Source organism: Zychaea mexicana (assembly GCF_025766255.1).
Source record: "Zychaea mexicana strain RSA 1403 chromosome Unknown BDB00scaffold_169, whole genome shotgun sequence".
Classification (NCBI taxonomy): Eukaryota; Fungi; Mucoromycota; class Mucoromycetes; order Mucorales; family Lichtheimiaceae; genus Zychaea; species Zychaea mexicana.
Genome location: NW_026516832.1, coordinates 11,672 through 23,359, shown reverse-complemented (window position 1 = coordinate 23,359; position 11,688 = coordinate 11,672). Strand labels below are relative to the sequence as shown.

The following is an 11,688-nucleotide window of genomic DNA, read 5'->3' as shown; positions in this document are numbered from 1 at the left end:
GATTAAATGATCATAGAGTTTTGTTTTGTGATGTTTTAAAATTTTATAACAGCTAAGATATATTTCATAGCGCCAACGATTATTATGGAACATGTGCTTATAGTATTTTTGCTGGCACTAGTGGATTAGTTTGTCTTACCCACTAGATGATTTGAGACTATAAACGATTATAGAGGAGCTGCGCTGAATCAGTTAAAGTCATAATCGCAACAAGGACTTGTACCCACTCAATACTGACATGTTGTCCGCGACTTCGTGTTGGTAGCAATATAATCGACATATGTGTACGAATCACATTTTCTAATCAGGTACTCAACTTGATCCTACATCATCGAGCCAAGAATAATGAGAAATCACAAATTTGTATCGTTTATAATGTTGGTTTTAATCAATGAACAAATTTTGCTAACTTGTCTCTAATTATAGTCTCAGCATCACCAGCAATACGGCTCACGAGCTCCTCACAAGTTGGTATATCGTTGATGAGGCCCACGGCTTGTCCTGCGCTCCATATACCATGGTCTTTGTCGCCATTATCCAAAGCCTCTCTTCCGCGTACGCCAGCGACCAGCTCCTTGATATCTTCAAACTTGACACCTGGATTCGCTTCACGGCGATTAACTTCAAGTGCCACTTCATTCTTGAAAACACGCGCTGTGTTACGGAAAGGTCGATATAATAGCGCAGTCGAGCGCTCATCAGCTTCAACAATAGCCTCCTTAATGTTCCTATGTATAGGAGCTTCCTCTGTGCACATAAATCGAGTACCCATGTTGATTCCTTGTGCACCGAGTGCCAATGCGGCCGCCAGACCCCGTCCATCAGCGAATCCACCCGATGCGATATATGCTGTGTCGAGCTTCTGTGCAGCTTTGCTTAAAAGGATCAAGCCAGAAATATCATCTTCGCCAGGGTGGCCAGCACATTCAAGTCCATCAATCGATAGCACATCGACACCCATCTTCTGTGCAGAAATCGCATGTCGTATAGCAACGCATTTGTGAATAGTTTTTAAACCAGCACCTTTAAACATGCGAACATACTCGCGTGCTATAAAATTACCACATTTTGCTTGTCAGAGAAAATGTGTCTCCTTTTTCAGGGTTTCTTTGTTGCGATTGTTTTCTTTGCTTACGATTATTTCCAGCGGTCTCGACAACAGGCACACGCTCTTCTACGATTACTTTGGCATATTCCATATATGGAGGAGGGTTGATAGCTGGCAGGATGGTCAGGTTCACACCAAATGGTTTTTCCGTCATTTCGCGGCACCGCCGAATCTCTTTTCTGAGTTCTTCAGGAGTCGGCTGTGTCAATGCTGTTATGATGCCAAGAGCACCAGCGTTTGAAACTGCCGAGGCGAGTTCGGCTCTGCCAACATGAGTCATGCCACCTTTACATGAGAGATGAAGTGTTGTCAGGAACAGCAGTACGAAAAAGCGATTCCTTTCTAAAGCTTCAAAGCGCGTCCCCAAACTTCAAATAATTGTATACCTTGCACAATGGGATGTTTAATGCCGAGAATTTGTGTTAATCGTGTAGCAATAACCATAGTGGTGAGTGTGGTTCTGGTAGTTGAAGGGTGTCGTGAATATATGGGTCAAGTTGTCATTTTTAGCATGTGGGATTTTCTTAGTCAGCATAACAATGCTGGGGCAGTTTCAAAAATGGCCTTTAGTCTTTTGTCAAGTTTATTGAACCCTAAAATACATAAACAATGAAAGTGACAGCAGCCTTGCAAACTTGTCGGAACTGTGGTATGCTTTTGGAGAACGTAGCCGTCTTGGCGATGTCTTTGTGGTTAGTATGTAACTTTTTAAAATTGTTTATACGAGTAGTCAGTCGCTAGCAGTATCACAGCAAGCTGTTTTTAATGACACATCTGAGGCCTAAGAAAAAGGCTGCAATGAGTCGAAGCACAAGCACACTGCGCCCGTTACATGTAGTCAGCAGGTACCTGTTGTTCTTACTGATTTTATAACATATATTGGTAAGTAGCATAGCTTGGGCAACCAGAATTCAGTCGGTCGAAAGTGCCGATTCCTGAACAATTATATTGACGATGAGGAACCGTAACTATGACATTTCTAATGATGGCGTAACCTTAGTATGTGTCTGGCTGAGCGTAATGATCATTTGCCACTTACTTAATCAGGCAATTACCTATGTCTATGACAGTAGTGATACATGTCGATTACTTAGTACATATTGTCATATATTTGGTGAAAAGGACATTCGGCAGCAATCTAATTTCTTGTATGACAGGCCTTTTTTAAACGCTACAGCGTCTTTTAGCGCTGTTTTATGTAGGTGGTCAAAGACAGTAAGAGATGTCAACTAACATTTTGGGCAACAATAGGTGACAAAAAGATATTGGATTTCATTAATAGCACAGTTACTTGCTCAGTAGATGACTTCCACATCAAGGATAGCTCGTACTAGGCGATCACTAACTCAATTAAAGGTTCACTTGTAATTTCACAGTGCCATCTCATTGACCTTTATCCATGCCAAAACCAATTTGTACATAAAAGTCAAGTATTATGTAGTCTTAACTAAGCACTTCATATGTGTTAGTACCGGATGTGTATCACAGATTTCTATAAAGGCACATAAAGATGGCAAACGCACTGTGTCACGTAAGATATTCACGGGGTGGACCATGCTACTGCGGGTAAGATTTGACAGTGGTATGCGCTGGTGAAAGCTAAGAACGTGGTTCGTCCATTGCGCAAAATATGTCGCGCAGTATATTACTGCGGCCGACAGTAGTGAAACGCGCCTGATAAGACATAAAAGAAGTTGCTGCCAGTTTCGTCGGCAATTTATTAGAAGTAGTAATAGTCCGCACTGTAGTAATAGCTGTTGGAAAGATCATCGCCGATGAGTCACGGTGTTAAAACATGATTTACAATAGCACTTTCTCAACGGGTCAACAAGGAGCCACCCGGATCTGTGTAAAATGGGCCGAGGAAGGGGGCTAATATTTGAGGGCAGTCAGGTGCTTATATTTCTCCAATACATTTGGCTCAGCGCAGTTCATACTGCGGTGAACCCCACGTCTTTTTCTTTCCCTTTTTATCTTTCAGTATGGCTCTAAAGCGCATTCAGCGAGTAAGCTTAAGCCCAAAATTATTGTTGGTGTTATTTGCTGATTTCAATTGTGTATTTGCTATTAGGAACTCGGAGACCTAACCAAGAATCCACCTCCAGGCATTAGCGCTGGTCCTGTCAACGATGACTTGTTTAAGTGGGAAGGTATGGGCACAAACTTCTTTTAAAATGGGCTAAATCGGTGTATGTTGCTGCTTGATTTTACAATGGCTAAAACTTGTTGGTTTTTTTTCTCTACCAGGCTCAATAGCAGGTCCAGTAAGTAGTTTTTTCTCTCTTTCTTTTCGTGATGCGCAGCATGCATAGTACGTCAATCTAATGCTTTCGACAGGTTGACAGCCCTTACAAGGGGGGTACGTTCAAGCTTGATATAAATTTCACTGCGGATTACCCATTTAAACCGCCCACTGTAAGTATTATGTGGCCCCGTTCTTGCTCAGTGCAGTTGCATGTATATTTTTTTTCTTCATTGCTGACGGTTTCACGACATGGGGCGGGATGGGCTCACGGGAACAGGTCAAGTTTATCACAAAGGTCTATCATCCCAACATCGATGACGACGGCTCAATCTGCGTTGATTTGCTTAAAGCGGATGTATGGAAGCCAGCCACACGCGTTTCGCAGGGTATGGTATTGATCGATTTGAGCTAAAGTAGCGTGGTGAACTGACCAACTCCGGCTAAATAGTTCTCCAAGCAATTTCCATGCTGTTGGAGCATCCCAATCCGGATGATGCATTGGTGGGCTCCATTGCCGAAGTTTACAATACCAATCGTGCCAAGTACAATAAAACGGCAAAGGACTACACGAAAAAGGTAATGAAATGATGGGTTTTCCTTCTTTCCTGGCAATGTGCTTTTGATTTAATCATGCTCTCTGATGTTTTCTGTTGCTTATCCTAGCACGCCATGGCATAAACCCAACAGAACAGGCACAAAAGACCTGAGCGCCGTTCCACCACATGTCTTTCTTTTCCTTTTGCAGAGACCATCTCGTCTGTTTGAATCAATTCAACGCGCAGCGTTTGTAAATACTCTATATGAGCTACCCTCATTGCAATACAAATTTGATTTTTTCAATATTATGTGGCGTTTCATGTGGTTCTTGAGCGGGGTGAGGATTTTTTTTCTTGACTTGACAACTTGTTGCACCAGCACCTAATGGCCGAACCGTAAAGATCGTTGATAATGCAAACACTTTTGACCTCTTATCCGTCTTAAATCCTCACACTCTGATATCTTAGATCTAGTAAAAAGAAACATTTGTCCGCGCATACGATCCCTGGCACACGAGTGGCCAATCGCACCGAGATCTTTGACGATGAAGATGAAATGGCCAACTCTGTAAAAGCTAGCGATTCACAAAGAATGGAAGCACTAATGCAACAGCTTATGGGCACTCCTTTTGACGTTTCTGACGATACAAATGGTAAATATATCGTCATATGCAGGAATTTGGGCTGGGGAAGGAGCTCCTGTAAAGATGAATTATTTGACGTTTTTTATCCTCCCACCATAGCTGCTGATGCAGAAGAACCGAAAGAAAGCGAACAAGAAGAGAAACAAGAAGAAGCATTTGCATTTCGGCTGTTCTCTAGCAAACCTGTTGCTCAAGTCAATATTAAGGAAAAGGACGATGATACGGCGGACATGTTGGCAGAACTAGCAGCAAAGCAGCAAACCGTGGATTTTGAACAAGAAAATGAACCGGATTTCATTGAACATATTCAAGCAGCAGCTGTCGACTACAACGATCTTCTTGTACAGTCTAAACAGCCGTACTACGCCATGCAATATCCTAAACGTGTCACTCACATACCTCTCGATCAAAAGCAACAACAGCCAACCAAGAAGCATCGAAAAAGCAAAAAGCGACGAGACTTTGAGAAGGCGGTACGAGAGGGACGGATTCATGTACAGCCTAATATGCGCAATCCAGCTACACTAGGAGGCTGGTCGGGCTGGCCAGGTCATCGCACCAGATGCCATATCATTTCAGACTTTTCAAATGATATCATGAAAATTCCCAGGAAAAATGCACCGTTTGCGGGTAGTGGTCGTGGCGGAAGAGGCAGCTTTAGGGGTCGTGGACGGGCGAGATAAAGTGATTGTTACCATGTACATACTATTTGATCTATGAAAGAACTATTTTTTCTATCTGTTTTCGTTGTGTGACTATAATGATGCGGGTCGCTCACACAGATACAAAGGTTATTTCCATGCTTAGAATGCTGGTGCTACTGCGCAAGGTGAAATCCACCAAGTGATCATTTTGACGTCAAAGCAATACTAGCTTGCCGACACCATCCATAATGGTGCGTGCTTATAAAATAACTTAGGGCAGTAATATACAGTGTTTTATTCAGAAGGCTATTTAGTACACAACCGCTTGAGTGTTATTTTGGACAGAGGCATGACTGAGCATTGTATAAAATAAGTTACTTCGAACTACAAACATTGTGGTCTTTACATCACAGCTCAGATGCTGGTTGTTACTGCTCCGAAAAAGCGATCTATTTAAGACATGGATACGAATGGACGCTCTTCATCCTGCTTGTACATCCCGCACATGATATACTAACAGCAGCACCGAGTTGAAAGTAAGTTAAAGTTAGTTAAATCATAAAGAAAAATGTGTCATCGTACCGCGCACTTCCAGTGTTTGCAAATTTCACAATTGCTTGTTCAGTAGTCCTATTATCATTTCAGAACATCCATCACCCCACTCAAGCCCTTTGGCCTTGATCCACCAAAACGAGTGTTCTCGCTGAAGCATTTCACTGCTAATGTTCAACGTGGGATACATCAATGGTATAGGCACTCTAGGGTTAAGCAGCACCTTTGAGCTAGAACTTGTCGTACAGCATTGTCCGTTCACCAATCACAGAGAGTGTGTTTAGGAATTGAATCATTTTATTTTTACACAAAAAAACCATAGGCCTTCTTTAAATCTTTTTTATAAGCAGTAATAAATGCGCCGGAATACAGAAGAGATTCATAATACTAGGTCATTTATTTCTTGCCAGCCTTCTGGGCAGCCTTGGTCACCTTGCCAGACTTCTCAGTCTTGTCGACGGCCTTGATGACACCGACGGCAACGGTCTGACGCATATCACGGACGGCGAAACGGCCAAGAGGGGGGTACTCAGTGTAGGCTTCAACGCACATGGGCTTGGAAGGAACCATCTTGACGATGGCGGAGTCACCAGACTTGACGAACTATTATATCCACAACAAAAATGACATTAGCAAACTCGAGCACTACAAACGTTTTCCCAACCAACTCAATCTAGCAATAGGAACTAATTTCTTACCTTGGGGGCATCTTCCAACTTCTTACCGGAACGACGGTCGATCTTTTCCAAGAGCTCAGAGAACTTGCATGCAATGTGAGCGGTGTGGCAATCCAAGACGGGAGAGTAACCAGCACCAATCTGACCAGGGTGGTTCAAGACGATAACCTGGGCGGTGAAGGAGGCAGCTTCCTTGGCGGGGTCGTTCTTGGAGTCAGAGCAGACGTTACCACGACGGATATCCTTGACGGAAACGTTCTTGACGTTGAAACCGACGTTGTCACCGGGAACACCTTCAACGAGCTGTTCGTGGTGCATTTCGACGGACTTGACTTCAGTGGTCACGTTAGCAGGAGCGAAGGTGACGACCATACCGGCCTTGATGACACCAGTCTCGACACGACCGACGGGGACAGTACCGATACCACCGATCTTGTAGACATCCTGGAGGGGAAGACGGAGGGGCTTGTCGGAGGGACGGACTGGGGGATCGATGCTGTCGATGGCTTCCAAGAGGGTCTTACCGCTCTTGGCACCAGCCTTGGTTTCCTTGTTCCAGCCCTTGAACCAGGGCATGTTGGGGGACTCATCCAACATGTTGTCACCGTTCCAGCCGGAAATGGGGACGAAGGGAACGGACTTGGGGTTGAAACCAATCTTCTTGATGAAGGTGGAGACTTCCTTGACAATTTCGTTGTAACGGGCCTCAGAGTACTTGGTCGAGTCCATCTTGTTGATGGCGACGATGAGCTGACGGACACCGAGGGTGAAGGCCAAGAGAGCGTGCTCACGGGTCTGACCATCCTTGGAGATACCAGCTTCGAATTCACCAGTACCAGCAGCGATAATCAAGATACCGCAATCGGCCTGGGAAGTACCAGTGATCATGTTCTTGATGAAATCACGATGGCCAGGGGCATCAATGACAGTAACGTGGTACTTGGGAGTCTCGAACTTCCACAAGGCGATATCGATGGTGATACCACGCTCACGCTCGGCCTTGAGCTTGTCAAGAACCCAGGCGTACTTGAAAGAACCCTTACCGAGTTCAGCGGCTTCCTTCTCGAACTTTTCGATGGTACGCTTGTCAATACCACCGCACTTGTAGATCAAGTGACCGGTAGTGGTGGACTTGCCCTAAAGTAGCAATGAATTAGCACCGTTTTCAGATGAAACACTCATTAAGCTCAGTTTGAGCATTTTCACAAATCACCATTTCCTCATTTACTTACAGAATCGACGTGACCAATGACAACGACGTTAACGTGAGTCTTTTCCTTACCCATGGCGACTATAATACCGCAGATACAATGAGTGATGGATGTTTCTGGCGTATGGATGGATGCTTTTGACGGATGGATATATCAGCTTACCTTTTCAGAAGAGAGAGAGAAGGTTTCTACAGTGGCAAACCTGTGCTGCCGATTTCACTTACGCACTCTCAGTGTGACTACTAAATTTTTAGGGCACCAGACGCTCAGCTGCGGACAGCTATCCTGGGCTTACATTTTGGCCAATCAGAAGGCTGTATAAGAATCCTTAAAGCAGCCAATGACAGCTCTGAATAAGCTTTTATGTGTAACACTTCAAAATACTGGTGCATGACATTGCTGTAATTTTAACTTGATCGCGTCGTATCACCATCATGTACCATTGTAGTGTCTCTAGTTGAAAGAACCAATATTCATAATATCAACGACATTAATTGCAGGGGTTACAAAGGGTTACAGGTGCAAGGACATTACTTTCATGCAATGCCATTTGTTTATACCAAGGTCCTTTATTTTATATTGCGTAATGAATTTGCGCATAATTGATACACGATTTATCACCTACGTTTTGTTTGATCACGGATAGAATGTTTGTATGGTAGACTAAATAGTAGTATGCTCTGTCAAAAGAATCAGCGTTAAAGATAAAGCGATCCCTTTGTGTGCGATAAAAAGGAGTCCATTCTCTATTTAACCAGTGGTCATTGATGAAACATGCTGCTGACGACACTAGTGGAACCTTGTGATTGATATGAGATCAAAAAGATTATAAAAGTAGCATACTGCACGACTCTCGAGACGTTGGCTTTTCTTCCTGCTTTTCTTCGCGCTTGCCCCGCATCTTTTTTTTTGAATTTTGGCTTTTTGTACGTATGCATTCATTAACATTCTGTCATTGCAGTTGCTGTTTGATCGTCACGATCGTGATTCTTTATTTGCAACCTGGTCTAACATTCTTTTCGATTTTTCTCTAAATTTCTGTCTCTCTCGCTCTGCTTGCTCTGTCTCTGTCTCTGTCTCTGTCTCTGTCTCTCTCTTTCTCTCGGGCACTGACCTGCACAGGGTAGCGTCATGTGAGTTGTGCTTTTATGCTGTGAAGCTGTGTGAGAAGTTGTCATTCGTGTGAGAATTATCAGTTCTGATAAATTTCTTCGTTTTATAATGTTGCATAGCCCACTAGTAAGGAGCACGGCTCTGGTTGAGTCCTGCGTTGCCCGGCGGCGCCTTCACTCAGGTAAGTGCACCTGGCACGATGACAATTTCTTATCAACGACTAAACCCTTTTTGTATTACCGTATAGTGAGGATGACGTACCCTGTAAGCAGTGTACGTAGAAAGCCGTAAGTACTCTTGGGTATTTTTATGGGTTGTTGCTTTTTTATTCCAAATTACTGTTATTAAGCCCAGACATGTCTTACAGGCCCTATCCTTGTCGTTTCCGTTCTCAACAGTGTAGCTGTGGATTTTTCTAGTTTCGCAAGAACAATATCAACAGAAATATATCATTTTATTATACGGACAAACCGGTACCTTCACATGACCTGCTATATCGATTACTACAGCTTGTCACGCAATGCAGTCATAGTGCTACCCAACATAAAGTATTACCACTCTGCGCTTCATTTTTGCAGTGTATTTTTTTAAACTATCCCCTTACTTTGCTTTCGCATTTGCTCTGAAAATGAAATGCTGGTAGACGCGTGGATATGAACATGGTCAGTCATGATTGCACCCATTCGTCCTGCTTAGTATCTAGTCTATATTCGTGAGATGAGCTGTTTTCTTTAACTTTCAATTGTATTCGTTATCGTGCTATTGGTTTTAACATGGCTAAGAATTTAAAGGAAAAAACTTCGCTGTGTTCAAGATCGAGGCAGGTGCTGATATGTACAGGTCTTTTCGTTCCTACGACATACCGTTGATGCACCGACATACTATACTTCTTATCAAGACTCATTGATTTACAGCTCTCAGAAAACATACTGGTTACCACTCTCTTAGAGCTGGAATCCATGCAATACCTTGTCAGTAGGAGACGTTTTGTAACAGTAGCAGGTCATTGGTTGCAATTAACGAAGTCAATCAGCGCAGCCAGCAGGATTCTGCTGAGTTTCAACACTTGCCCTCAAATCCGTCAGCGAGGGGACGCGTACGCAACACACAACTTCAACTTATACCATGGACGCATTTCCATCGCGCTGGGGCAAGCCTCGCAACGAAAACATTGATGAATACAACACTGTTCCACTCCACAAGACTTTACCAGACAATCTTGCTCAGTCTGCATATGGACCAGTCACAAGAACACAGTAATTGTCGCTCTTGAATAATTTGCTCTTTGATACTTCAGTTGATTAACAATTCATTTCGCTCTCCTGCTTTTGATAAAATAAAATTAGACAACCATTGGTTACAGGTACCTCAGTTATTGCCTTGAAATACCGTGATGGTATTATGATGGCTGCAGACATGCTCGGTAGGTGCTACAGCTTTGTCTGTAACAGAACGATCGTTTCTCCAACAACAGACGCTGACAATCAATCTATACAGGATCGTACGGCTCTCTCGCTCGATTCCGCGATATTGAACGATTGATGCCAGTAGGCGATTTTACTATCGTTGGTGCATCGGGCGATCTCTCGGACCAGCAGTATATTCAACACGTCTTGGAGTCGCTCATGTAAATTATATTCTCAGTAATTTGCACATATATGAGGGTAATGATTGGAGCGCTTACGTAGTTATTGTATCTTTCTCCCGTCTTCGCAGGGTCAAGGAGCATTGCCATGACGACGGCCATGTTTTGGGTACACCACACATATTTGAATATCTTTGGCGGATGATGTACAGTCGACGATCCAAATTTAATCCGCTCTGGAACGCTCTCATCGTCGGTGGTTTGCATAAGGGCGAAAAGTATGTGGATATACGGTGGATCAATTATGCTGTATATGTGGTTTGCTTATACGGTGTTTACCTCTCCTTAAATATAGGTATCTTGGATATGTCGATCTGCGAGGCACCACTTATCAATCTTCTACCATTGCTACTGGCTTTGGTGCACATTTAGCACAGCCCATCCTGCGAAAGCGTGTTGAAGGCAGAGAAAATGATCTCACTGAGGAGGAAGCGATCGATATTATCAATGACTGTATGCGCGTCCTGTTCTATCGCGACGCCCGGTCCATGAATAAGGTATTATTTCGATTTTGCCTTTTGATAACCTCGTCCTTTCCATCAGAGAATACTGATCAGCTTACTCGTACACCTATAGTTCCAAAGAGCAACAATCACAGAAGCAGGTGTCAATGTCTCCGAACCTTACTCTGTGGATACCGAGTGGTCTTTTGCAGAAAAGATACGGGGATATGGCGCCTAAACCAAATTTGTTTCTTTCTTTTTCCTTTCCCCAACTTTATCCACAGTGTAAATGCAAAGTTATAAAAAGAAACATCCAATTCCATCAGTGATTCGTATCGCATCGGTCGCTATAGTTGTTGAAACATGGTGCACTAATATTACCGTAGTATTAAAAGTGGCTTTATGGATTATCATCGAAAGTGGACCTTACCCTTATCAACTAATCTCGCATTTAAATAATCAAATAGATTTTGCTTCGCTTTTCTTTCTAAAAATTTAGTCTGCAGGATGGTAGTTATTTCGAAGTATTAGCAAACGAAGAGCTAAATACAAATTATACTTATGTTGGACGGCGACAGTTCTATTTGCACAAAAGGATCTACATTATCATCGTGGCTCATAGCACTTTTGGGAAACCTTTTTTATACAAATACACCTCTAATATGTTGTATTTTCTCGTTGGTAAAATAAACTGTCCCTCAAATATCAAAATACTTCACGCTACGTTAAATAATTATGCTGGAAAACACAGTTAATAAGAATATTACAACAATAAGGATTGTGAAAGTCTTAACTATATGCCGAATAAATTTGATCGAACATTATACATTTAGCATTTACACAAAGTTTATTCTTTACTATATTCTACTG

General features: G+C 42.9%; 5 protein-coding genes across 5 annotated transcripts; 3 read left to right on the top strand and 2 right to left on the bottom strand.

The window, feature by feature from the left end:
• Positions 1–388: 388 nt before the first annotated feature.
• BDB00DRAFT_775748 (2-nitropropane dioxygenase) lies at positions 389–1,552 on the bottom strand (the record flags this gene model as incomplete). Its single annotated transcript, XM_053120234.1, has 3 exons — positions 389–1,050; positions 1,136–1,393; positions 1,495–1,552. The coding sequence occupies 3 exons, from the start codon at positions 1,550–1,552 to the stop codon at positions 389–391; spliced, it is 978 nt and encodes a 325-aa protein (XP_052973022.1).
• Positions 1,553–3,090: 1,538 nt separating this feature from the next.
• Positions 3,091–4,031, top strand: BDB00DRAFT_879301 (ubiquitin-conjugating enzyme E2; the record flags this gene model as incomplete). Its single annotated transcript, XM_053127854.1, has 7 exons — positions 3,091–3,114; positions 3,180–3,258; positions 3,356–3,372; positions 3,446–3,523; positions 3,631–3,739; positions 3,802–3,929; positions 4,017–4,031. 7 exons carry the CDS (start codon positions 3,091–3,093, stop codon positions 4,029–4,031), a joined length of 450 nt encoding a protein of 149 aa, XP_052973021.1.
• Positions 4,032–4,274: 243 nt separating this feature from the next.
• On the top strand, positions 4,275–5,216 carry BDB00DRAFT_879300 (uncharacterized protein; the record flags this gene model as incomplete). Its single annotated transcript, XM_053127853.1, has 3 exons — positions 4,275–4,285; positions 4,358–4,542; positions 4,633–5,216. 3 exons carry the CDS (start codon positions 4,275–4,277, stop codon positions 5,214–5,216), a joined length of 780 nt encoding a protein of 259 aa, XP_052973020.1.
• Positions 5,217–6,125: 909 nt separating this feature from the next.
• BDB00DRAFT_984632 (translation elongation factor EF-1 alpha) lies at positions 6,126–7,927 on the bottom strand (the record flags this gene model as incomplete). The annotated part of the gene is made up of 3 exons (XM_053130012.1): positions 7,639–7,927; positions 6,428–7,543; positions 6,126–6,332 (listed from the first exon to the last, which is right to left on the bottom strand). Exons 1-3 carry the CDS (start codon positions 7,690–7,692, stop codon positions 6,126–6,128), a joined length of 1,377 nt encoding a protein of 458 aa, XP_052973019.1. The 5' UTR covers positions 7,693–7,927.
• Positions 7,928–9,836: 1,909 nt separating this feature from the next.
• BDB00DRAFT_858479 (nucleophile aminohydrolase) lies at positions 9,837–11,527 on the top strand. Its single transcript, XM_053125865.1, has 6 exons — positions 9,837–9,986; positions 10,077–10,153; positions 10,228–10,357; positions 10,447–10,593; positions 10,671–10,872; positions 10,952–11,527. Exons 1-6 carry the CDS (start codon positions 9,856–9,858, stop codon positions 11,054–11,056), a joined length of 792 nt encoding a protein of 263 aa, XP_052973018.1. The 5' UTR covers positions 9,837–9,855; the 3' UTR covers positions 11,057–11,527.
• The last annotated feature ends 161 nt before the right edge of the window (positions 11,528–11,688 follow it).